This window comes from Plectropomus leopardus, chromosome 17 (assembly GCF_008729295.1).
Source record: "Plectropomus leopardus isolate mb chromosome 17, YSFRI_Pleo_2.0, whole genome shotgun sequence".
Classification (NCBI taxonomy): domain Eukaryota; kingdom Metazoa; phylum Chordata; class Actinopteri; order Perciformes; family Serranidae; genus Plectropomus; species Plectropomus leopardus.
Genome location: NC_056479.1, coordinates 15,318,452 through 15,343,115, shown reverse-complemented (window position 1 = coordinate 15,343,115; position 24,664 = coordinate 15,318,452). Strand labels below are relative to the sequence as shown.

Sequence of the window (24,664 nt, the reverse complement as noted above, 5' to 3'; positions counted from 1 at the left end):
TCCACTCCCACCTGCGTGCCCCTTACGGAGCTCCTTCAGATGTGTTTTGTTCAAATTGTCAGAGTTGAAGATGTAAAGACTTTCAAGGCAACTTCAGTATAGTGTAGACAAAGAAATACACTTTAAAGGGAGTTTTATTAAATAAAAGTTTAATAAAAAGAACATTCATGTGCTTTATTACAAGGACAGAAACAACATCTATGTGCTTGACACTTAAATAAATTGGCAAGAACAGGACATGTTGCTTTAGAAGCACTACAGTACAGACTACAAGTCATTACAGACATGGCATTAAATGCCCCTACACTAATGTGACAAGTATCAGATGATGCATTCAGATAAATAAAGCTACAGTTCTCGTCAGTTCCTGACAGGTTGATTTCTCCTCGCCTTGGGGACCTCTTGTTTTCTGTGTGCCATTAAATGATGGTTGAGGTTGACCTTTTGAGTGAATGTCTTCCCACATTTGACACAGCAGAAAGGTCTCTCTCCAGTGTGGATACGAAGGTGACATTTCAGATTGCCTTTCTGGGTGAACCCTTTCCCGCAGAAGCTGCACCTATGTGGTTTCTCTCCTGTGTGGACAAGATAGTGAATCCTCAGTGCTGACGGGTTTGCGAAGGTCTTCCTGCATATCTCACAGTATCTAGTGCCTGACATAGAGGGAACCGGAGGCTGGCAGGTGTGCGTGTTAAACTGCTTGTGGGGGAAAACCTGCTTACAAACGTTGCAATAGTTGGACTTGTGGGACTTTATGTGGTGTGCTAGAACGCCCTTGTGGAAGAACATCCTGCCGCATATTACACAGCTAAATCCATCTTTGTCTGAATCTCTCGCGGTTTCTACATGATGCATATTAAAGTCATCCTGGGAATCCGGAGCGGTGCTGTTTTCCGAGTCGTTTGCAGGGAATGTGAGCTCTTTGTTGTAGCTGGGCATACTTGCAGCATTCGACGTTTCCTCCAGCTGGGTTTCTTCAACAAACTGTACATTGTCATCTTCATCGTCTTCTTCAATTGGAATGATATGAGAGCTGAAAGGCTCCTCTGTGTCACTGATGCAAATCAGCTGCAAGGACGCTTCTTCCATACCACCTGCACACACAGCAGGCTCCTCATCCTCATCAAACGGCAGGCTGTAGGTGCTGCCATCGACCGAGATACCGACTGAGTGTCGCTCTGGTTCCACGGCCATGCTTTCTTCATGTTCTGTTGCATACAAACAGAAAGTCAAACACTCCAGGAAGCACATAAGGCTGCTGACTCTGTGCTGTGTATTCCTTTAATGCCGACATTTTTTCACTCTCTTACCTTCTGTAGTAAGCGCTTCCTGCTGGCAGCTGCTGGCCGCGTCCTCCCCGTCTTCATCTTTGACCTCTGTCTCAGTAATGTGGTTGGACAGGGTCTCTGTAAACTGCCAAATGGAAAAGTCCAAATGTTAAACTGTAAAATACGGTGACATTTTCTGACAACAATGCTTTACCAGACTAGAGCTGAAGTAACTGTTCTAGTAGCCAAGTGATAATTTAATCAGCAGCAATTTTATCATTGATTAATTACTTTTTTAATAAAAAGGAGAATATGTGAAACTACCATGACAACAATCTGGATTTAGTGACGCTTTTTTCAAATAATAAAAAACTCAATATTGGTTTGTTTGGATAATCTGTGTTTGCCATGGGTAACAGACAGACAGCTGATGATGTGCGGACTAAACAATAACTGCCTACTTTTACAGCGATGAAAATGTTATGATGTATGTTGTATATGATTTGTCTAAGAGGTAAAGATCTCTGTGCACTCAGCTGAAATCTGGTATTTTAACTTTGCCTATTGAAACCAGACGGCATGTTAGTTTAGAGAAAGTAACACAAATCTGACAAGGAAATCTAAACTCTAAATGTTAAAGATGAGTTCCATATTCTCTGTTGCCCTTTTAATTGTGAACTGTGCAGTGCTTTGTTGAGTTAGACAAAAGTTATCGATTTCTTTAAAAATATGGAAGTAGCACAAATTTTGAGATGGGTGTTCACAAAATCCATCTGTACAAAGTACAGAAAAAAGCTCTTTATTGAGATCATCTGTAGATGTTTAGTGGCTGCTCATGTAGCAGTTTATTTTGGGATGTTTTTTGTTTTTAAGTTTATGTTCCTTTTTGCACATGCTTTGCACATGCAATGGTTTGGCATGACACAAAAATAAAAAACATAATGAATGAATGAGTGATATGTGCACAACTGTTAGACAATTTATAGACCAAGGTTTTAGGATTTCTTATTTATTTAATTTGTTTCTTTTCTGGGACAATGCACATTGATCCACATCACTGTTAATGAGCCTATGTTACACAATCCCTCAAACTGGCCAACAAATAAAACACACAACATTACAAATTAGAACTGGGGAAAGCAAAACATGAACAGCTGAACTGAAAAAAAAAAGCTTAGAGGAGCAAAGCAAACATCATGCCAACTAGGAGATGCAAAATGATATTAAGCACAATCGGTACAAGCAGTTACATCTTGAAAAATCTCTAAAATCACATTACATTACAGACTACAGAGGCAGAAGGGATGCAATCTGACAAACACAGACAAGCAAATGAGAGCAGACAAGCCGAGCATGCAGTGACTTGGTGGGTGATTATGGGGACAGGTCTTGTGCTTTTCAGCTAAGCTTTAAATTGATGCAAAGGAATTGTTAGGAGTCACTATCTCATGTATTTAATGTAAAAATTGTTCCTAAACTGGGGCGTTATACACGTATCCGTCTTCCTCTTTTGGACAACTATGACTCCCTAACTTTTATCATTAATTAAAAACACACGCAAAAAAAGCAACAAAAACCTTGATAATAAAAATAGTTACATGCATTTCTTGATGCGATGTGTCTGTTGTGTTCACTTGCATAATAACAGTTTAATATTATTATTGTGTACTCTTTTTACCATAATTTCCTTTGGTAAACATCATATGAATATTATAACCTAAACAGGGGTCCTGCAGTTTAAGTTAAGTTAGACATTGTTAGAGTTTTTTAATGCGACTCAAAGTAAAATTTAGAGCAATTTTACAATAAAAAAAAAAAAAAGATATGAAGTTCATCAATTACTTATTGGGGACATTTGTGCCCAAATATTTACTTAAACATAAAAATAATGTTTTTTGATCAAGTTAAAAAGTTAGTTATCTACTTCAAATGCTAGAAAACAAAAAAAACTCTACAGTGGAACACATATAAAACACTTAAGATATAACTTAATTAAAGAATCCATTTATTTTTCCATATATATATATATATATAATCGATTGGATGAAGTAAATGTACACAAGTGCTGCTGGTTGCTTTATCCTAAAACTTGTCGTACACCCTTTGTTAGCTTTTTTAAATTTGGCTATTACCTTTTTTTTTTTTTTTTTTTTGAAGATTTCAGGAGGCAATGTCAGAAAAAAAATCACAATATCCCTTTCCCAATAACTTCGCATTTTAGGATTTTTGAAAGTTTGATTTAAGATATGTAATACCAATTAAGGCCTTATTTTTAGATGAATAAATTTAATGCACTTTTTAAGTGGGAAATAAATTACACAGTTCAGACATTTATCAGGGCATCTTTAAACTCCCTTACTACATCAAATTTGCTTTTCAGTTGTTATCCATTGCAATATTCAGAACATGAATATATTTGATGTATTGTGACGTTTGCATACATTTACACCTGCACATCACCTGCTGCAGTGCATGTTGGACGCCTGTAAAAACAGCCTTTTTTTTTTTTTAAATTACTAAAGGCCATAACGATATCAAAGAATTAACAGCTCTGTAAACCTCCCTCTTACTTCCTCGGAGGACTGCGGTGAGTCTCTCTCCGCACTGTCTGGGTTTCTGTCTTTCCACAGATTCATACACCAATCTTTCCCAAAGATCCCCTCTATGGTGGGCGACCCAGGCACTAAGGAAGAGCCAAACAATACAAGTAAAGCAGCGAAAGTAAACACAGAAACAATGCAAGATGATTTGAGTTCAAATCCTCTGAGCTTTTGTTACTGTGAAACAATAGAGTACCATGAGCGTCCCCGTCCCCGTGGCACACAGTTTGTACACCTACGGTGCGATAACTTTTACACAATGTGGGAGAGTCGCTCCTCACAATCGTCAGCTCGCACTCCAGACTGTTTACTTTCTCTGCCAGGGCGGTGTTAGCGACCAGGAGCTGAGACAACCGCAGCCGGAGCTCCGCCGTGTCCTCGTCCACCAGCTTGCTGATTTGACTCAGGGCAGACCTGGCCATCGTCTCCATGATGGAGGAGAGCTGGGAGTGAAAGGAGAAGCGGCTCGTCATGGCGGACGCTGGCTGTGACACAACTCTCTTCAACGGCTAAAAAAAAGTAAATATGACAATTCAAGAAGCGAAATAGTGTTGAGTGCATTAGCCGAGCGCGAAGCTAATGATGCTAATTTGAGCTAACGGTCCTCACAAAGCGGGAACTAAATAAATGTAGCAGCCGTGACGTGTTTCCGCCGGATGTAACCGGTCAGCTGCGTTTTATTACAAAGCTTCCTGATTCTCGAGGAAAACCGATGTGTTATCGCACACAAGTGAACATAAATGCGGACAGTATTCTCTCGTGTTAACTTATATTTCTTTTAGCAGTCTCCGGGACAACCGCAGCCACAAACATGAACACGGAGAAGGACTTTTCTCCTCTGACGCCCAACATCGTCAGGGCTTTGAATGACAAACTGTACGAGAAGAGGAAAGTCGCAGCTCTGGAAATAGAGAAGCTGGTGCGCGAGTTTGTGGCCCAAAACAACTCTACTCAGATCAGACATGTCATCCAGATCCTGGCGTCGGAGTTTGCGCTTTCCCAGCACCCCCACAGCCGTAAGGGGGGTCTCATCGGACTGGCAGCTTGCTCCATCGCCCTGGGCAAGGACTCAGGTCTGTATCTGAAGGAGCTTATTGAGCCAGTGCTCACGTGCTTTAATGACTCAGACAGCCGCCTGCGCTACTATGCCTGCGAGGCCCTCTATAATATAGTGAAGGTGGCCAGGGGGGCTGTGCTGCCCCACTTCAACCTGCTCTTTGATGGGCTCAGCAAGCTTGCAGCGGACCCGGACCCCAATGTGAAAAGTGGATCTGAACTCCTGGACAGACTGCTCAAAGACATTGTGACAGAGAGTCACAAGTTTGACTTAGTGGCGTTTGTCCCCCTGCTCAGAGAGAGAATTTACTCCAATAATCAATATGCTCGGCAGTTTATTATCTCCTGGATTCATGTCCTGGAGTCTGTGCCGGACATCAACTTGTTAGACTACCTCCCCGAGATCTTGGACGGGCTCTTCCAGATCCTCGGAGACAACAGCAAAGAGATCCGCAGGACGTGTGAGGTGGTGCTTGGAGAGTTTCTCAAGGAAATTAAGAAGACGCCATCCAGCGTGAAATTTGCTGAGATGGCCAACATCCTGGTCATCCACTGTCAGGTTGCAGATGAAACAAAACTCACAAACGACCTGATCCAGCTGACGGCTATGACCTGGATGAGAGAGTTTATCCAGCTGGCAGGCAGAGTAGTTCTCCCCTACTCCTCTGGAATCCTGACTGCAGTGCTGCCTTGCCTTTCCTACGACGACAGAAAGAAGAATACCAAAGAAGCAGCCAGTGCCTGTAATCACAGTCTGATGAAGCTGGTGACTCCCGAGGATGATGAAGATGAAGAGGAGGACAAAAGTGGAAGCACAGGGTCACCGTCCAGAGAGGACGGCCAGCCTAAGACGGAGGTGGATGGTAATGACATGCTGAATGCGTCTCAAGAATCTGTTGGTTTCAGCAATATCAGCTTCTTCACTCCAGCAAATTCTGACAGGCCTCAGGTCACTCTGGACCTGGACGGTATTGTCCAGGTGTTGGACCGCCATCTCCACGACTCCTCCACTGGCATGATGACCCGCATCGCTGTGCTCAAATGGCTCTACCACCTCTACATCAAGACGCCACGCAAAATGTTCCGCCATACGGACAGCCTGTTTCCCATGCTGCTGAAAACGCTGTCGGATGAGTCGGATGAGGTGATACTGAAAGATCTGGAGGTGTTAGCTGAGATAGCATCATCTCCTGCTGGCCAAACGGACCAAGTCGGCTCCTGCGACAGCACCGACAACAAACTGGAGCTCAAGGTCCCAGAGGGTGCCAAGCCAGGACAGCAGCCCAAAGCAGTGGACTCGTCCCCCTCCACTCCCAGTATGAACTCCTATTTTTACAAGTTCATGATCAACCTGCTGAAGCGCTTCAGTCTGGAGAGGAAACTTCTGGAAAACAGAGGAGCTTTCATCATCAGGCAGCTCTGTCTGCTGCTTCACGCGGAGAACATCTTCCACTCCATGGCGGACATCTTGCTAAAGGAGGAGGACCTCAAATTTGCCTCCACTATGGTTCAGACGCTCAACACCATCCTGCTCACCTCGGCTGAGCTCTTCCAGTTACGAAACCAGCTGAAGGACCTGTGTACTCAGGAGAGCTGCGCTTTGTTTTACTGCCTGTATCGCTCCTGGTGCCACAACCCCGTGGCTACCGTGTCACTCTGTTTCCTCACACAGAACTACAAACACGCCTATGACCTCATCCAGAAGTTTGGAGATCTGGAGGTGACGGTAGATTTCCTGGTTGAGGTCGACAAGTTGGTTCAACTCATTGAAAGCCCCATTTTCACTTACCTGCGCCTGCAGCTCCTGGACGTTGAGAACAACCCTTACCTGATAAAGGCGCTCTACGGCCTGCTGATGCTGCTGCCACAGAGCCAGGCCTTCCAGCTGCTCTCACATCGCTTGCGGTGCGTGCCCAACCCAGAGCTCATGAGGACTGTGGATGAGTCCAAGTATATGGACTCTAAACAGAAAGTGGCCTCTAAACGTGCCTCTCACACTCAGATGGATTACAATGAGCTGCTCCAGCATTTTGACCACGTTCAGAGCAAACACCTGGAGGTCCGACACCAACGCTCTGGACGAGCCTCCGATCACCCAGACAGGAAGCTAATGTGAAGATATTGTGCTTCCTCTGATCCTGTGGACAGCGAGAGGACAGTGAAGGAAAATGTTAAATATATAGATACATGTTGAAGCCAAATATCAAGTATGATTAAAAACTGTTTAATCAGAGCACTGGATATATACATTGTCTTAAAACCAGTGAATTGTTTGTAAATCAAGAATGTTCTGTCACATTAACAAAAAACATTTTAAACACATTTAATGGGCTTCAGGCTATACACGTGCAAAATAATAGTTACTAATTCCTGTGAATATTTTAGGAATGTACATACAATCTCACACAGCATTTACTACTGGTGGTGATGTTATACGGCCATATCCCGATCATGCTCTGTCTGCAGCGGAGATTATGTCCAGCTAATTGAAATGTTCACATTGTTTCAAGTTATTGTGACATGCATTTTAGTGTTTAATAGCACACATCTGTTATTTAATATTCATGTAAATCACAATATTTCATGGTGAGCAGTAATAATAGAGCAGCATGTGCTCAGGGTTGCCTTAATCTCTTGTCAGCCAAACCCACGTGTCGAGTATTGACCCAGCTCAAATGAGATTTTAAACTTTGGAAGCCATGGATGACTGAACTCTGGCATAAATCCTGGGTAGGTCCATGTTGTTGCACCTTTTGCCATTTCTTTGTTAGTGCAGCTAATCAAAAAATGTTACACACCTTCAGTTTTTAATCCCATTTCTTTCCTTTAACCTCTTAAGATAATTCGTATTTCTCTATGTACAGTGTCTTTTTGTGTTGTGTTCTTTCGCACTTTTGTCATTGCTGTGTGAAGATCAATAAAGTGGACCACATGATTAAAAATATTATATTTTTCTGTATACATGTATTTAACGAAACGTATCAGAAATACTTGTTAAAAGTGTGTGTGGGTAGAGAAGGAAAGGGAAGTGTCAGTGATACTACAAATGACCTTTTTCCTGTCTGTGTTACATTCTTTATAAATCGCAGCCTTTTGAAAATGTTCTGGTCGATATTCTGCTCCAGATTTATTATTACATTTAGGCTCATTATACACCCGGCTCCAAATGTCCACCATTAAATCAGTTTTACTTCTTTGAATTGTGTAAATGTGTTTGGTTAACATTGCCTATAAGTTTCTATTGTGATTATGAGTTTGTAATACAGACAGGGCTCTGCGTAAATGAATTAGTAGTAACCAACTGCAATCAAGAGGATTTTATTTCCTTTATACTCGGCCCAGTAAATGGAGCCTTTCACTTGTTTAGATCACAGTCTATAGTTTAAATCCTTCTAAAACCTTATAATAGTCCATATACAATTTAACTGATTGGAAAATTACACACACACACACACACACACACACACACACACATATATATATATGTGTGTGTGTGTGTAAATTAACTTAATTTTAGAGTTACTGCTTTTACTTGTCCCCAGATCTGCAAGGTTTATTTATATAGCACACTTAAGCAACAAGGCAATTCAAAGTGCTTTACATAAAACATCAAAAGCATCGAGACATCATGCAAAAAAAAAACATTATAAAATGACATTTACATGCAATTCAAAATTAAAGAGCTAGAGAATAAAAAAAATAAAAGTTAAGATGGGTATAAAATACAAAATAATAGTTATGCTGCAGGGTAATAAATTAAAAGGAGTTAAAGTGACCAAAAAAACCCATCATTTTCCCCATTGAAAGACATTGAGTCATAAAAACAAAACTAAAACTTTAATATATAAATACATTACGATATTCTTGATATCAAAGAGTGATCTAAACCTCATTGCTCAAAATTGCAGTAGCTCATCATAGTTCATACACAGTACCATTTTTTTCATGTGTCATTGTGCCACTTTCTTATTAGCATGGTTTGATCAAATCAAAAAACACTGCTCACCCAGTATTTGGACTTAGACTGAAGCGCAGGAGCTGAGTCGTTATCAACAGTGAAAAAAGCACATCCGCACATTCAAATCCTCTAAAAAATCATGTTTACTTTGCAAGCTTTCGGTTAGAGACCTTCTTCAATACATAACAATAAGACAAAAACAAGTGGAATCAGCAGTATGAGGAGCTGGGAGAGCATCACGTTATTAGCCTTAATGCAGAACACTTGTGTCAATCACTGAGTCTTGAGAAGAAAGACATCAAGGGGATTGTAGTCCTTTGGAAAGTGACTACAAAATGAACAGTGTGACTACAGAGACAGTCAAACACCAAACACAACATATTTACAAAATTGTCCATGTTTACAATTGATAAATAAGAATAGAAATAGATGCTATGTAGACATCAGACTCCAGCCATCATATAACATATAAAATATTTTAAAATTCATTCATAACACTCATATTGAAATCCTCACTCAGACCCAGTGATTGCAGCGTTTCTAAGGTGTGGATCCAAAAAAACCTCCTGTCCAGTTTGAAACTGAGCTGAAAACTTGTCTTTCATGTGCATGTTTATTTATGGTGAAACTAGAGGAGCTGGGTCTCCTCTCTCTCCTGCTGCAGCACTATATGTAGTTGAACACCCATGGTACATACTGTACATTCACAAGGAACATAGGCTCTACTGCCTGGAGGAGAGATCCATCAGTGCCGCACTGAATTTCACAGATGGAGACTGTGGACGACTCTTGCTGCGCCGTGTGTCGGGAGGTCTTCCTGGCTTCAGTGGTCCTCTCCTGCATCAGGTGTAATCAAAACTTCTGTAACAATTGTTTGGAGCAATTCTGGTTTGAACACCGTGTTAAAGAGTGTCCTTTCTGCGTTAAAGAGCGGCCTGAACTTCCACATAAATCATGTGGAGCACACGGAGAGCAACTGTTTCTGCTCTGTGTGGCCGAGTTAGACCTGGTCTGCTGTACGTGCCACAGAACAGGCCTTCATGTGAACCACAGAGTGTATTCCATATATGAGGCATTCAACGACCGTAAGGTAAGCTGAAAAAGAGGCATTCATTAAAAAACTGTTGAGCGTGGATTTGTAACTGCTACACATGAAGTACTTCAACATTCAGAGCTGACAGTGATTATTTTCAGTCATTATGAAGACACATGCTTTTTAAAATTGAAGGAAACATGTTTAATTATGCACCGTTGTGAAATATCTGTAAGCCTCCTCATCATTTCTGTGTGAGAGATGCCCGCACACACACATACACACACACACACACATGCACAGATGTGTGTGAACATGTAAACTCTCAAAGCAAAACAATTCATCTGTCTTTGCACAACTGATTCCATTTTTGTAATCTAGAAACAGGTCCTCAAGATTTACTGTTTTGCACCCTGGTCATTGAATTATCTTCAGAATATATTACAGTTTAATGATTTTGTCTCTCTGGGAGAATTTAAAGCTCTTGTAAAAAAATCTGTACAATAGGTGCATTGAATTACTACTTCTAAACTGGACTTTGTTTAATGGGTCTGTTGTCCTGGTCTGTTTATGGCTTTGAAGGTTAAAGCCCTGGTGTGCAGGATTTAGTGTCATCTAGTGGTGAGGTTGCAGACTGCAACAAACTCAAACTTCTCCCACGTGCTAAGCATGTAGGAGCACTACAGTGGCCAAAGCGAAAATGCATATATATTTATCTAGAGTAAGATAATATGTCCATTCTAAGTGAATGTAGAAACACAGTACACCCCATGGAAGAGGACCTGCTCTGTAGCCTGTGTAGATATAAATAGCTCATTCAAAGGTGTCGAAAACACACACTTATTTTTGGGTGATTATATACTATAGAAAACATAGTTTTTATATTTATATTCACTTTCTGCCAATAGCTGCCCCTAATTCTAAACACAAGACCTTGAATAAATTGTTGATCAGTTTAATACACTATTCCTCAACAAATGACTAATTCAAAGATTAAAACATCTGAGACATTTTAACAAAATTAAACAGCTATTAATTCAACCACTTCTTTAAATATCATTTTTTTAAAAATTTTTGGCCGTTATTTGATAGGAAAGCTGTAGCATAAAAGGGGGAAAGTTAGGGGATGTCACGCAGCCCAGGGCTGTGGGGCAGAATTAGGACATAGCTTTTGTACATGGGGCACACCTAAATGCACCCACTTTAAGCAAAGCAGATTTTAAACCGTCGCTTTAAATTACATTTAAGAAGTTGTTATGAACTATTTACAACACATGAAATTAACCTTAAATAACAAAAATGTGTAGTAAAAAATAGTAAAATAAATACCTGTCATCTGTCCAGTGACTGCATGCAGAGCCACTACTAATCTAGCAAGGCCATAGTGTGTGTGTGTGTGTGTGTGTGTGTGTGTGTGTGTGTGTGGCATCTCAACAAGACTGCCACTTATTTGGTCAGACATTTCTCAGGATGGGTAAATGAAAATAAAGTTTTCACTCTTATTAAATTCTGTAATATGTAATATTTTGGCGGGCTTTTAGGTGACTGTCAACATTAAAATGCATTTATACCTGATTTTACAATTCTAAAACTTTGCATTTCATAATATCTAGGGAAATGCCAATATAGGGATCAGAATCAGAAGGCCTTTATTTGTCATTACATTAAAAATACAATGAAATCAGAGCACTGCTCAAGTAAGGTGCTTCATTTCAACACAGTCAAAAATGCATCCACACCATAAAAATCACAATAAGACATACATACATAAGACAAACACATTTACACAACAATAAATTAAGAGCCAAAAGCCGCTACACTTGTGTGCGCCTCCATCTAAAGATAAAGCCTCGAGTAATATACGTATGTTTGCACAGATACCGTACACTCTAATAACTCTCCTACATGCATGGTTTAAAGCTGACTGTGAATCCTAATATAGCATGTGTGACATGTAAGGACTAACACAGTGTAATAAGTGCAAGAGTTGCAGCAGCACTGGCCTACATAGTGCAGGATTGTATTATCTTTCTGTCTTTACTCTCTTGCCCTGGATCTTTGGCACAGCACTGACTCAAGTAAACTAACACCCACAACACAGTACTGGATTACAGCACAAACAAGATGAGCTTACTGTTAAATTCTTTAATATTAACAAATTAACTCTCAAGACCACCGTGCTGCTGTGTGCACACCTTACTTTGAAATATCCTCTATTTGTCCTTAGAAACTTGACACATGAGCTGTTTGTGTTTATTTCCACCAGAAGGTGGATTTGACTCTGATATCTTAAAAATAACCATGTGTCAGTTCTTAAAAAGCCGCTCCCCTAAGCTAAACTTGACTTTGGAAATATTCCACTGGTCAGCAGGACGATATTTCTTTACCCCAATAACTTATGTCGAATTTGGTTACTTCTATTTATATCTACACCCAGCCTTTTTTTTCCAATATTGTTTTTCCATAAACTCTTACATAGCACCGTGACAGGCTGTTTCAAAAGACTTCTCAAATAGCACAGACGTGATCTCAGCATACCATTCTCTCTTTTGTCATCGTTGGGTTTGTCCAGCAACCATTTGCTCCACTCTGCACAGCTACAGGCTCCTAAATGTTCAGCCAGTTTAGTTTTTTTTCCTGTGGTGTTTATTTGAGAAAGTGCGATATGCATGCTCAACACAACAAGGCATAACACGGGATATGCCTTCGGGAGCTGCGGTATCAACACTTATTCCTAAGGTCAAGATGAGGTAGCCCTCAAGTGACGTGGGAGGGGCCTCGAATACTGCCCTCTCATCAAAGCCCAGTGAAGAAGAATGGCCACTCGACGTGCTCATCTGGAGGATGACCTTTCCTGTCCAATCTGTGGACATATTCTCACTCAGCCAGTGGTCCTCACTTGCAGACACAGATTCTGTAAAGCCTGTCTAAAAGACAGCTGGGAGACACAAGGCAGCGAGGATTCGCACCACTGTCCTCTGTGTTGGCGCCGTTCCTCTATGGATCAAATCGTGGTGAGCTCTGTGCTGGAGAAGTCCTGCGAATCCTTCAAGATGAAAAGAAGCATGAATGACCCAGAAGCTTGTAGGGAGCATGGGGAGAAGCTCACATTATTCTGTTTGGAGGACTTGGAGCCAATCTGTGGGTTATGTGGGAAAGCAGCTGCACACACTGGGCACAGGCTCTATCCCATTCGGGAAGGTGCTCATGACTGTAAGGTGAGTTACAGGGTTGGTTACAGTGGTGGCACATTTTTACTGTCTGAGCTGCATATCCTCAACAGCAGGCACTTCAGAGAACTTGAAATCTCCAAAAATGTCTCCCTGTCTTACTTCTTATGATTACAGCTGGAAGGAATGACAACAATGTACTACAATATGTCACATTGTTTGGATGCTGAATTTGACGTCTTTATGGACTAGAATCTAACATCACCAATATAACAACAGCTACATTGTGTGGATGAGTCCTCATAAATGAAATGGGAAGATGGTAATCATAGTTGATTAGCTTGACTGGTTATTTGCAAATTTACAAATTAAATCTCAAAGGCGATCCATCATTTAAAAAATAAAAGGAGTGGTACTTTGTAGCTGAGCATAATTTTAACTTACAGCTTGTCAACATTTCGCAAAGGCATCGTTTGTTGTGTTTTTCAACATTTTTTCTAACTACCTTTGTGCTTCTCTAAGCCTGAAAAACTGATGTGTGTGAACGTGTTTGTCAGAGTTCATTCACAATCTAATAATAGATTTATATTTTTGGTTTGCCGACGCCATCCGGGTCCCGAGAGGACTGAAACTCGATTCCCACAAGGTTTCTGTGACACATTCATTCTCCTCTTGCTCTCGTCGGCCTTCTCTAGAGAAGTGGAAACCTTGATGTGTTATGAATCTATTGATTGCCATTACTGCGTCTTGATTCTTAGTTGCATGAGCTCAGTTCTGCTCATGGTGCCAGAGCATTAGGTCTCTTTCCATTGATTGTCCTCTTAATGTGGCACTGCTGTATTATGCAGCTTACAGGGAATGGTGCCATGGAAAGAGTATGTGGCAGCTGAAAGCCCCACATTGTGCTGACAGCTGGGCCGTCTGCCAGGCTGACCTTGTTTTTAAGTTTTGATGACCTGTCAATGACTTTTCAGGAGGAACTAAAGAATGCGCTCCTGCCTTTGAAAGAGAAGTTGCAGCAGTACAAGAAGGCGAAAACGGTCTGTGAAGAAATGGCAGAACATGTCAAGGTACGGTCAGTTCCATCATGTTACCTTGAACTCACTAGAGAGCCACGGTGTGGAGGCAATGCTTACCTGTCAATCACATCTTTCCAGAACCAGGCTGAACATACTGAAACACAGATCAAGGCGGAATTTGAAGCCCTTCACCATTTTCTGAAGGAGCAGGAGGCTGCCAGACTCTCTGCTTTAAAGGCAGAACAGGACCAGAAGAACCTGATGGTGAACCAGACTTTTGAGGAAATGAACGATGAAATTGCATCTCTCTCCAACACCATCAGATTAGTGGAACTGGAGATGACTTCTCAAGACATCCCATTTCTTAAGGTAGATAAGACTGTTGCTTCAGACAACTCGAATGACAAATCTTTTCCAAAAATGGTCTTAAGTTGTTCTCTTCTTCTTTTGTTTTCAGAATTACAAGGAAACAATTAAGAGGTAAGTGTTTACACTGTAGCTCTATAGACTTGGTTCTAAACAGCTAACTGCTCAAGTGTCTTTTCAGAACCTGGCGACCTTCCCTGGATCAAGAACTGATTTCTGGTGCTCTGATTGATGTGGCCAGGCACTTGGGCTCGTTGAAGTATAAAGTGTGGGAGAAGATGAAGAAAATCATTAAATACAGTGAGTTCCTAAAACAATAACTACTTTACTACTACTCTTGTGTTTCCATTGTCAAAAGTTGTGGATGGTACAAGTAAATATTTTCCATTCTGACTCATTGTTTCATCATTCCTCTTTTGAGGCACACTGAGCTAGAAACACTGCAGTCTGTTGAATGGTAAAGGGAAAACCTTTCTCTTGCTTGACAAGGACTCAATGCACAAACCCGCTATTTTTAAACATCCAATCCATTACAACACAAACTCTTAACACTTAGCACTCTTATCCAGCCTTTTCTTTTTGGATCTGAAAACATCATCATGCAAACCCATTCAGTGGACAATCAACATGGGCCAGAAGTTCCTCTGCATCCCCCGTGCTGAGGAAATGGAGCAAGAGCTGAATGGAGCAGTAATGCAGCTCTTACCACTGTGTAAAAGCCCCACCTACATTTAAGAGTGTTGTCTTAGGTGCAAACACAAAACAGATCTTAAATTTAGGTACGTGTCCACAAAGGTCATGTATGGCTTCTAAGGGTACTCTACCTAAAGTGTTCAGTGGAAACACGGCTTTATTGACAAGTTCCTTCCCTGCCACAATATTAACTCCTATCTTGTTTTTTCCCTAAGATCCTGTGATAATCGATCCAAACACAGCAGCTAGCTGCTTTGTCATCTCAGAGGATCTCACAGTTGTGCAGAACTCGACCCAGATCTTCAAGCTGCCAGACAACCCAGAACGCTTTGACATCAGTGCTGAGATGCTGGCTGCTGAAGGCTACACCTCTGGACGCCACAGCTGGGATGTGGAGGTGAAGGAAAACACCTACTGGGTGGTGGGAGTGGCCAGTGAGTCTATCAACAGGAAGGGCAAGCACGTGCTGACACCAGCAGAGGGATTCTGGACTATAAGGTTTCGCAATGGAGAGCATAAGGCCTGCACTGCACCATGGGAGCCACTGAACATGACTAGGAAGCCAGAAGTAGTTAGAATAGTTTTGGACATGGACAGAGGCAAGGTGACCTTTTACGACCCTGGAGAGAGAACACCCCTCTACACCTTCACAGAGATCATCACACCCAGAGCCTATCCCTACTTTTGTACTGCCTGCAAAGAGCATCCACTGAAAATCTTACCCACTAGGATACTGTTGGCAATGGACTAGTTAATGGACTAATTAACACTGGAGATATAGTGCCATTGTTTGCATAAAAATCATCCAAAATTTGTTTTTTATTAATGAATGACATGAAACAGACATGTTTTAAAATATTTAATTTGAGTTAGCTTCAACAGAATTGTTGTCTGGATATTGATCTGAAATTGTATATAGCTTTAACACCCATATATTACTACACTGATAAGTTTGTACATAAAACGACAGTCACTTTGTGTGACTCAGCTTTGCACGAAAAAAAAAAAATCACTACTGTGATTTCCACAATCTGTTGAGCTCCTTTCCATGAAATGCATTTAAAAACTGAAACACGGATCCGTCGTTTCATATAAGGCACATACAGTAAGAACTTGCGTGTATTTGCAAACCTGTGCCAGTGTTCTTCGGAGGTTCAGATATGACAAGTGAGATTAGTTTTCTATTGCATTAAAACTAAGACTCTATGGTTAGTGTTTGATCTAGTAGCCACATGTATTGCATGTTCAAGTCTTGTCTTTCAGCTTAATCCAAACAAACATCAGTAACTTCATAGCTTCACACTCAAGTATTGCTTAAACCTACAAAGAATTATCCTTGCAGCACTTTTCATAAATGGGTATATACCCAGTAACAGCTTGACCTGATTCTACCTTTGCTGTCCTAACACTACTTTCACATGTATCCTGTTTCAGTTGGGTTGTGGGAGAAACCCACTGCATGTGCGGTGATGCTCAAAGGCTTGAGGTGTTCATTTAATAATTATAACATGTTATTAAAGGGAGTAAATGCCCTCACATTAAGTCTTTGTGTGTTACTCATACAGTGTTAAAAATCGTCTGTAACAATACGCTGCCTATGTAAGTAGTCCTCTCACCCTGAAAGGTTAAAATCCAGACAGGTGGTGCTTTAAGACGTACTGACCTGACACCAGCGTATCCTTTCTCTACAGCGTGTCTTTCACTGAGGCACCATGTCTGCCCTGCTACAGCCTCCATCTCATAGAGACATTCTTCCCTCTGCTATGGCATTGTACAGCTCCTCGTCTACAGCCTCATAACATGCAGCTCTAGTGTTCAAAAAGTAAATCTGGTCAGTGGTGAGACGAGGGTCGTATCCCTCCCTCTGCAGCCTGGTTTTCTGGATTTTAAATGTACCTGTGTAGAGAGATAATGTAGAGATGCATAACACAGATTATGACTTGTTGATGTGAAATCATGAGTGATGCTTCATATTTTTGTAAACTCAGGGGCATTAAGGACAGTGTACCTGTGGTGTCCACGTGTGGGGAGATTCGCAGGAACACAGGGCGGGCATACGAAGGAAGTGCTTGCTGGACTTTTTGCAAGAAACTATTACAGTCAAAACTCCCTGTCGTGTCTGCAATGGCTGCCATGCCCGCCTTACCCTCCACACCTGACAAGACACACAGAGATAAAAGCTTGTCAAGTAGTGAGTACATGCAAAAGCAAAATGCATTAAAGAGAAATCACAATTATAGTCCCAAAGCACACAAAATGAACCATCACCTTGCACTGCCACGCCATACACAGCCACATCAGTCTGACCCAGAAGACTGCTGAGTACGCCCTCTACCTCGGTGGTGGAGACATTTTCTCCTCGCCAGCGGAACGTGTCTCCGCCACGATCACGGAAGTACATGTAGCCCATGTCATCCATCACCAGTACATCACCTAGGGTACAGATGGAAAGCAAAGTATGGATAAATAATCATAACACATTATTACTATTGAGCACTGACAAAGGAAGCTTGGCAATCTGATACTGCCTTTATTTTTCGAGTTTCTTTTTCTTGAACATGTACAAGACTCGTTGAACATTTCAAAACTAATATTACTGCCTTGCAGTTGTATGTCTCTGTGAGCAAGTCACGTTGCAGTTACAGTTACAGTTTACACCTGAGTCAACTGTAGCCATGACAGTTAACAATGTGACAAATAGGCTATGGATGTTTCTGCAAAGAAGCTACAAATTTTAAGACACGGATGCTTCACACGCATGTTTCATCCGGCAGCAGAGCTACGATACAGTCAGCACAGTTTCAAGGTGGACATCAATGATCAGTCACAAATTCAGATCAAATGTGCCCCCTTCTGTTCCTGAGTTACAGCATTGAGTAATGGCCAGAAAGGTGTTTTTGCAGAAAATTGCTTTACAGTGAAGCTGACCTTTGACCTTTTGGATATAAAATGCCATCACTTTATCAATTAGCCTATTAGACATTTATGTGAAATTCTGTCAAAATTAACGTATGAATTCTTAAGTTTTTCAGCCAAAAACATGTTTTGTGAGGTCAAAACAACATTTGAACGCTACTCTAAACATTTAATCCTCGAGTCCAAGTGAGCATTTGTGCTACATTTGAAGAAATTACCTCAAAGCCTTCTTGAGACATTGCCTTTACGACAATGAGGCACACATATGGACAGTCGGACACCCCCAAAATATATTTTGCCAGCACAGAGGTATAAGGAGCACTGCAGGCTGTGTTGAGTGCTATGATGCAATATAAATATGTATTTTGAGAAATAAAAAAGGATGGGCAACCTGATAAATATGCAGAATCATTTTTCTTGAAGACATCATGAGCTATCTTCTTCCGCGTAGCATCCTGGTTAGCGTAGCCGTCAAAACGTCGTAATGGGTCCTGCTGGTTGATACGACCCACCAGAAGCCCTGGCTCCCCTGCAAGACACGGAGAAGTCTCAGCGGGATGCTCTCAGAAGATCAACACATTTAGCAATCACATACTGTCTCTAGAAAAATCAGTATTGCAATATTAGTGTAAGTTACCAGGGCGGCATGGCACACAGAGCCCCCGGCTGTCACGAACCAGCTCCAAGCTGTCCTCGTCCACCCGCACCAGACGGATTGGGTACACGTTGGGGAGGATGCGACTGTTGAACCCACATGCTCCAACCTGGCAGGACAGATTTAGCTAAACTCTGATCCAATTTACATTTTATCAGTCAGGACACACAATTAACACAGTGATTGCTGACCTTGCCATCCATGTTGGCAATGCTGCAGTTGCACTCAGTTGCTCCGTAGAACTCGCCAATCTGCGCCACGCCAAAACGCTCTGTGAAGGCCTCCCACACACTGGGGCGCAAGCCGTTTCCCACTGCCAGACGAACTTTGTGGCCTTTTTCTGATGGCCGCACTGGCTGAGAGAGGAGGTAGCGACAGATTTCCCCGATATACTGCACCACCTACAACAGGAGAGCAGGGTTGTTTTCGAGGCTTGTTGGAAATGAATGTTTTATGATTATTGATTTTATTAAAATAAGGAGCTTCTCAATAATTTCCAAGAAAAAGCTCTTACAGTGCAGTTGTACTTAATGCAATCTTCCCAGAAGCGGCTGGCAGAGAATTTCTTCTTTACTACTACAGTGAGGCCGTGGATCAGACACTGACCGACTCCCATGATATTACCTGGCAAGAAGAGAAAGCTAACACTTCGGTTATGCAAACCTTAAGGGGAAAGCTGTATTCATGAAGAGCTGGAGCCTGCCATCACATACCTGCTGAGTGATAGAGAGGCAGACAGTCATAGATGATGTCAGCAGGGTTCATGCGAAAGGCGAAATACCCAAAAGCAGCAATTCTGTAGTAACTTTTGTCAAAACAAAGGAGAGATTCTCAGACATCTATAATTATCCGCACAGCTAAAGTCTGGAAAGAGATGCTTTTTTTTTTGGTGAGTAACGTACCGACTGTGTACCACAATGGCAGCCTTGGGCAGTCCTGTTGTGCCGGAGGTGTAAATATAAAATAGACGGTCTGCAGAAGTGAATACAACAGAGGATTACAATTACACACTGCAAGTTTAAGATCCATAACGGGGCTTCACAGCATTTCAGTCCCTGCTGGAACACCTTCACTAAACCCAGAGAATGACACAACAGAAAATATAGTCATTGCTTTGAATGCACCTCATATTTTCCTCAAGTTTGTTATGCAGTGTAGGCATAAAACCAGAAATTTACTAGTCGATGCCAATATGAGTTAAATTTCACTTTCTTTATACAAAATTTAATATCACGGCAATAACCAAAAAAATAAATCCCATGTAGTTAAATGGACATTCCATTGTTAAGCACACTGAAATCAAACTAAATTTAAATTATATCACTCCCTGAACGGTTCCTAAGATTTTGTGGGCGAGGAACATATATGAATATATAGCCCTAAAGTATATTAGCATATTCCTCCTTCGTTGTTGTTGCTGGTCAGTGCTTGTGAATGTAAGACGTGATGGTCGGTCTTTGTGGTACCCCTCCTCCACTGTGATTGGACAGGTGGGCTAAATGTGACAGTGACGTGCGAAGAATTTTACCTAAAAGTGACCCTGGGGAAAAAAATCTCAAATGTAGAGCGCTCAGCGCAGGATAAATGCCCAATGTCTCATCACACTGCTCACGTTTGTATATGTGGCGCTCCCATTGCAAAGAGCTTAAAAAAAAACGCTGGCCTCAGGAAAACGAGAGGAAGCAGAACTGTAGCAGCAGCTGCGCTTGGAAATTCAATGGCAGATAAGAACACTTGTAGGCATATATGCTGCCCGGTCGAGTGCAAAAGAACGCATTACCAGTAACTTTGTTGAGGAGAATAACGAGCGCGAATTTTGCCATTGTCAGAAGCATCTGTTCTTGCGACATCCCTAATGTACGATATATCCGGGGCTTACCCCTTCAATGCTGATTTTTGTATTCATTCATCTAAGACACATTCACCAGCGTTATTGGTTTGTTCAGACAGTACATATCTTAATAAGTCATTCATACTCCAAATAGGAAGTACTACTAAGAAGCAATTTTAGAGTGAGAAAACTAATTACTGTGTGACGCACACTTGACTAATTCAGAACAAGCAAACAAAGGATATCAGCCAAACATGGCATACAGAAATAGTCTGAAGACGGCATTTAAAAGGAAACTTTATCACACAGATTAAGACTCATGCAGAGTCACAGCTGAGTTCAGTGTTAGATAAGGTACTCACCGTTCATGCCTTTGGGGGGAACACACGGTGCAGGGGCATGTCGAGGTGAAGAGGCTAGAATTGGGTCCAGGGATTGTGCACTCAGTCGGGCCAGATGTTCTGCACTGAGGTCACCTGTACTAAACCGTACCATCGACTGGCTGAAGGAGGAACTGACCTCCAACATGGCTGACATTCAGTACGAGAAACAAGAGGGAGACGGGAAGAGAGCACACCAGTCAGGTTAGTTAGTCAGTTTGGAGTGTACTGTAGAAACTTTTTATATTTTTCAAGTGAAAATAGCTACGTCCTGCAACAATTAAGATTTCATTTTATATGGTTAAATTAATTATAATTTAATTTCTAAAGGCGTGAAAGCATCACAAACCCATCGCCACATTAAGATGGAAACATAGACATCCGTGGAACACATTTAGTGCTGATCAAATGGTACATTCAAAAAAGTAAGCTATATATAAGTTAGCTATATTCAAAGTAAATATAGCTAAGTCGTGCACACACACACGGAAACCCCAGAGAGAAAAGAGTGACATGTTTGTATTACAGAGAACAAACAGAATCAAATGTTAACTTCAAATTAGATGGCACAGGAGTTTCACTGGCAATGTGGTTACAAACAGCATGCGCTGACCACATGACATGAAGGAGACACAGTCATTATCATCACAGTTCACACACCATCTGAATATTAAAGTGTGACACCACGGGACGAGATGTTGACCCCTCACATGATGATACACACAAAATGTGATTTAAAAATGAATTGTGTTGCTGATTGTAGTATTTATTTGTCTTTTTTTAGAGAACTCACTAAATGAGAGAAAAGATTTTATCCCGTAAAGCAGCATTTTAGAATTCACTCCTCCACTCATATAAAACTAGAACCTGATTTCCTGACTGGACCTTGTCGAACACGTTCTCTTACCGTCAGCAAGCTCAGCTCCAAACACAACAGCCCGAGATCCCGACGCGCCGATACAGTGCAGCAGGGAGTCATGGCGGAGGTTGAAGTTAATGAGTGCAGCTTCCACCCCGACCTTGGCCAAGCCCAGCCAAAGCGCCACCTGCAACGGCCTGCTTTCCATAAAGAGGGCCACCACATCCCCCGAGACCCACCCCTGACCTCTTGCCCAGTGGGCCACCGCGTTAGACAGCTCGTCCAGCTGGGTGAACGTCCATGTTTCCCCTGTGGCCTCATAGATCAGTGCTGGTTTATTTGGGTAATGTTTTACCGTCTGGGTGAAAATGGAAGGAATGTTACTTCCATTGCGCATGTAGCGCCACAAATCCAGCTTCACTCTCAACAGCACATACAGGCCACTGGTGAGGGTCAGAGAAGAGACAAAGAGAAAACAGGTCAGTAAAAATGTAAACCCAAATCATGATCAGAACTACAGACACGGGACAAATTAAAGAAAAGCAAATAGATAAGATTGTGGAGAAACATCAAACGCAGAAGCTGACATGTAGCAATAGCTTGATGAAAATGATGCAAATACCATTTTTAAGATTTTAGAGTCACCTGATTTCAACCAAACTATGGAAGATTCTGGACCAACGCGTACTGCCGGCCTTACACCAAAAAAACGTTTAAAGTGATTTCACTGTTGCAGAGATATTCTTATGTCGGAGTAAAATCATGTTTGACCTTTGTGGGCGCTCCTCGAGATGTACCATTGAGAAAGTTATTTCTACCCTCATACTAGGGCTTGACACCAGTGTCCGACTGTCAGTGAGCGTCTGTAAATGTTGCCACTCTCTTCAAACATGATCAAACATGCGGGTCTCTAAAGATGCACCCACCCCTGAAGGCATGGGCTGCAGTATCTCCCAGTGAGGTTAGATATCCCATCTTAACACCCCCTTGCAGGTAGATCATAATCTTTAATATACCCTGGGTGGGATGTATGTCAGTGGTAAAAATAATAATTATTATTTCATGACAATAAGAATTGGTGGGAGTAGACATTATTACAGGCAAATTCAACTGAAAAAGTGAAAACAAAAAAAATGTCACCTTTAATTATGATCTTTCTTATATAATCCACTGTAAACTATGAGTGGGACAATAAGTGTATAGTCAAATATTTCAACTATAACAATAATTAATGAGGATAAAAGAGCGTCAAATAAATGCATGCGCAAGTTAATTCATGGTTTTAGATATTGTCTATTTAAGTACTTTTTAAGGAATATTATAATATGTTATGCATTTTGTAAAAAGGTGTGTTTTTACATTTTCTAAGAGAGTCGTGCCTTCTTTATTTGTGCGTACGCCTGGTCTGCAGCACTTCTATATTTGTTCACAGCGTGGAAACAAATTCAAGTAGGAAAATATTAACAAATTTCTGCTTACACATTTGCGAGCATGGTTTGCGCACAGATTTGTGCATACGTAAATGTCTGTGAATAAGGCCCACTGTCTTTCAAAAGTATTTCCAAGGTCTATTAGTTCACAGAAGGCAATGCTCTCCACCACCATCTCAATAAGAACAAATGGTTTAACAAAAAGTTTCATCTTCAAATCTGTTCAGTGATGTCTCTGATGCTATATTCCTTTCTGGTTTGTCTAGCTATGTTTGTTTTTCATTCCATCTGCTGTACTGGAGCCTCTCTTACAAACGAGATCTTGATCTCGTGAGATTACCTGATTAAATAAAGGTTATGAGGGGATATCTTGTGGAGGAATGGTGTTCATCCACAGACTTGGCAAGGATCTCTAAAGCTATTCTGGAGGCTTGTGGTGGCTTGGGACACTTTATGTTGTTTTGTTTCTTTAAATGTGTCCCCCATCTGTACATTTGGACATATTGAACTCACTTGAGGTCTCTCTTGGCTGTGCGTGCTGCGATGTAGAAGTATTTCCAGCTCCGTGTGCCCAGATAAACCCCAAGGCCCGCTGCCAGACTCCAGGACCAGGACACCCCGAAGAGACGCAAGAGTCCCACGGACCCCAAAGAGGCTGAGACACTCGCCGCATTGTGCATTCTTGTCATGCAACATAATGAAGAAAGATGAGCTTTTAGGAGAGAGTGGGCATGAGCTAATCGCCTACATGGCTTTGACTCAGATGTATGAATTTCTGTAGTGCAGGCTGGTACACAAGTACACACAGACTTTTTTTTTTTTTAAAAAAAAATAGCTAAAACTATTATGTAAAGCGAAGAGATGAACACACATCAATCGGCTCACATTTAAGCAATAAACATAAACAGACATTAGTACATCGTCGTCAACTTGACTGCAAAATATGCATGCAATGCACAAAACTTACCTACGAGTCAACAGACTGAAAGCGATGTCACCTTTCACCCGATAACCCCGCCGGTCAACAACTTGCTAATTACTCTCACCGAAACTGTCGAGGATTCAAATCTTCCTCCGGTTATTGAAACAGACGAGAAGACACCGCGTTTTTGAGGAAACCGGTAGTTTTGGAGAGTTTCAACAGTTGTGCAGTTAACTGCTTTTTAGCACGGTTGTTGTAACCTTTAAGTAAGCTAGTAAACACTTTGCTTTCGGACGATTTTTGGAAATGTGTCAAACGTACGTGAGTGAGTCCTGTAGACTGACATCTACGCGGGACAGTTCATCATTTGTGTCCGGAATACAAAAATGTCCAAAAAAGTGAATGAGGGCTTGAAATGCAGAGTGAATCAGGCTATTTGCTGTACTCCATGTTGAATAGAGTCATTGCTAAAGAAGCCCTGCCCACCCGGGTGTAAGCGTTCTGAAGC

The 24,664-nt window shown here is 41.5% G+C and overlaps 4 protein-coding genes across 6 annotated transcripts; 2 read left to right on the top strand and 2 right to left on the bottom strand.

Annotated features, from left to right (window-relative positions):
• Nucleotides 1–333: 333 nt before the first annotated feature.
• Nucleotides 334–4,489, bottom strand: LOC121956537 (zinc finger protein Gfi-1b-like). 2 transcript variants are annotated; one of them, XM_042504806.1, is made up of 4 exons: nt 4,065–4,489; nt 3,839–3,951; nt 1,311–1,413; nt 334–1,208 (listed from the first exon to the last, which is right to left on the bottom strand). In XM_042504806.1, exons 1-4 carry the CDS (start codon nt 4,339–4,341, stop codon nt 361–363), a joined length of 1,341 nt encoding a protein of 446 aa, XP_042360740.1. In that variant the 5' UTR covers nt 4,342–4,489; the 3' UTR covers nt 334–360. The 2 variants fall into 2 exon arrangements, with proteins under 2 accessions (XP_042360740.1, XP_042360741.1); XM_042504807.1 differs by lacking the exon at nt 3,839–3,951 and having other exon boundaries at nt 4,108–4,488.
• Nucleotides 4,490–4,563: 74 nt separating this feature from the next.
• vac14 (vac14 homolog (S. cerevisiae)) lies at nt 4,564–7,868 on the top strand. The gene has a single exon (XM_042504795.1). The coding sequence runs from the start codon at nt 4,680–4,682 to the stop codon at nt 7,038–7,040; it is 2,361 nt and encodes a 786-aa protein (XP_042360729.1). The 5' UTR covers nt 4,564–4,679; the 3' UTR covers nt 7,041–7,868.
• Nucleotides 7,869–12,404: 4,536 nt separating this feature from the next.
• On the top strand, nt 12,405–16,701 carry trim35-13 (tripartite motif containing 35-13). Its single transcript, XM_042504805.1, has 6 exons — nt 12,405–13,133; nt 14,060–14,155; nt 14,243–14,473; nt 14,562–14,584; nt 14,652–14,770; nt 15,379–16,701. Exons 1-6 carry the CDS (start codon nt 12,732–12,734, stop codon nt 15,912–15,914), a joined length of 1,407 nt encoding a protein of 468 aa, XP_042360739.1. The 5' UTR covers nt 12,405–12,731; the 3' UTR covers nt 15,915–16,701.
• On the bottom strand, nt 16,010–24,607 carry slc27a1a (solute carrier family 27 member 1a). 2 transcript variants are annotated; one of them, XM_042504798.1, is made up of 13 exons: nt 24,202–24,607; nt 23,748–23,915; nt 21,853–22,247; nt 20,928–21,095; nt 19,637–19,706; nt 19,448–19,539; nt 19,249–19,358; nt 18,926–19,135; nt 18,717–18,843; nt 18,471–18,608; nt 17,432–17,596; nt 17,172–17,318; nt 16,010–17,059 (listed from the first exon to the last, which is right to left on the bottom strand). In XM_042504798.1, the coding sequence occupies exons 2-13, from the start codon at nt 23,912–23,914 to the stop codon at nt 16,902–16,904; spliced, it is 1,947 nt and encodes a 648-aa protein (XP_042360732.1). In that variant the 5' UTR covers nt 23,915; nt 24,202–24,607; the 3' UTR covers nt 16,010–16,901. The 2 variants fall into 2 exon arrangements, with proteins under 2 accessions (XP_042360732.1, XP_042360731.1); XM_042504797.1 differs by having other exon boundaries at nt 17,172–17,596.
• Between the last annotated feature and the right edge of the window lie 57 nt (nt 24,608–24,664).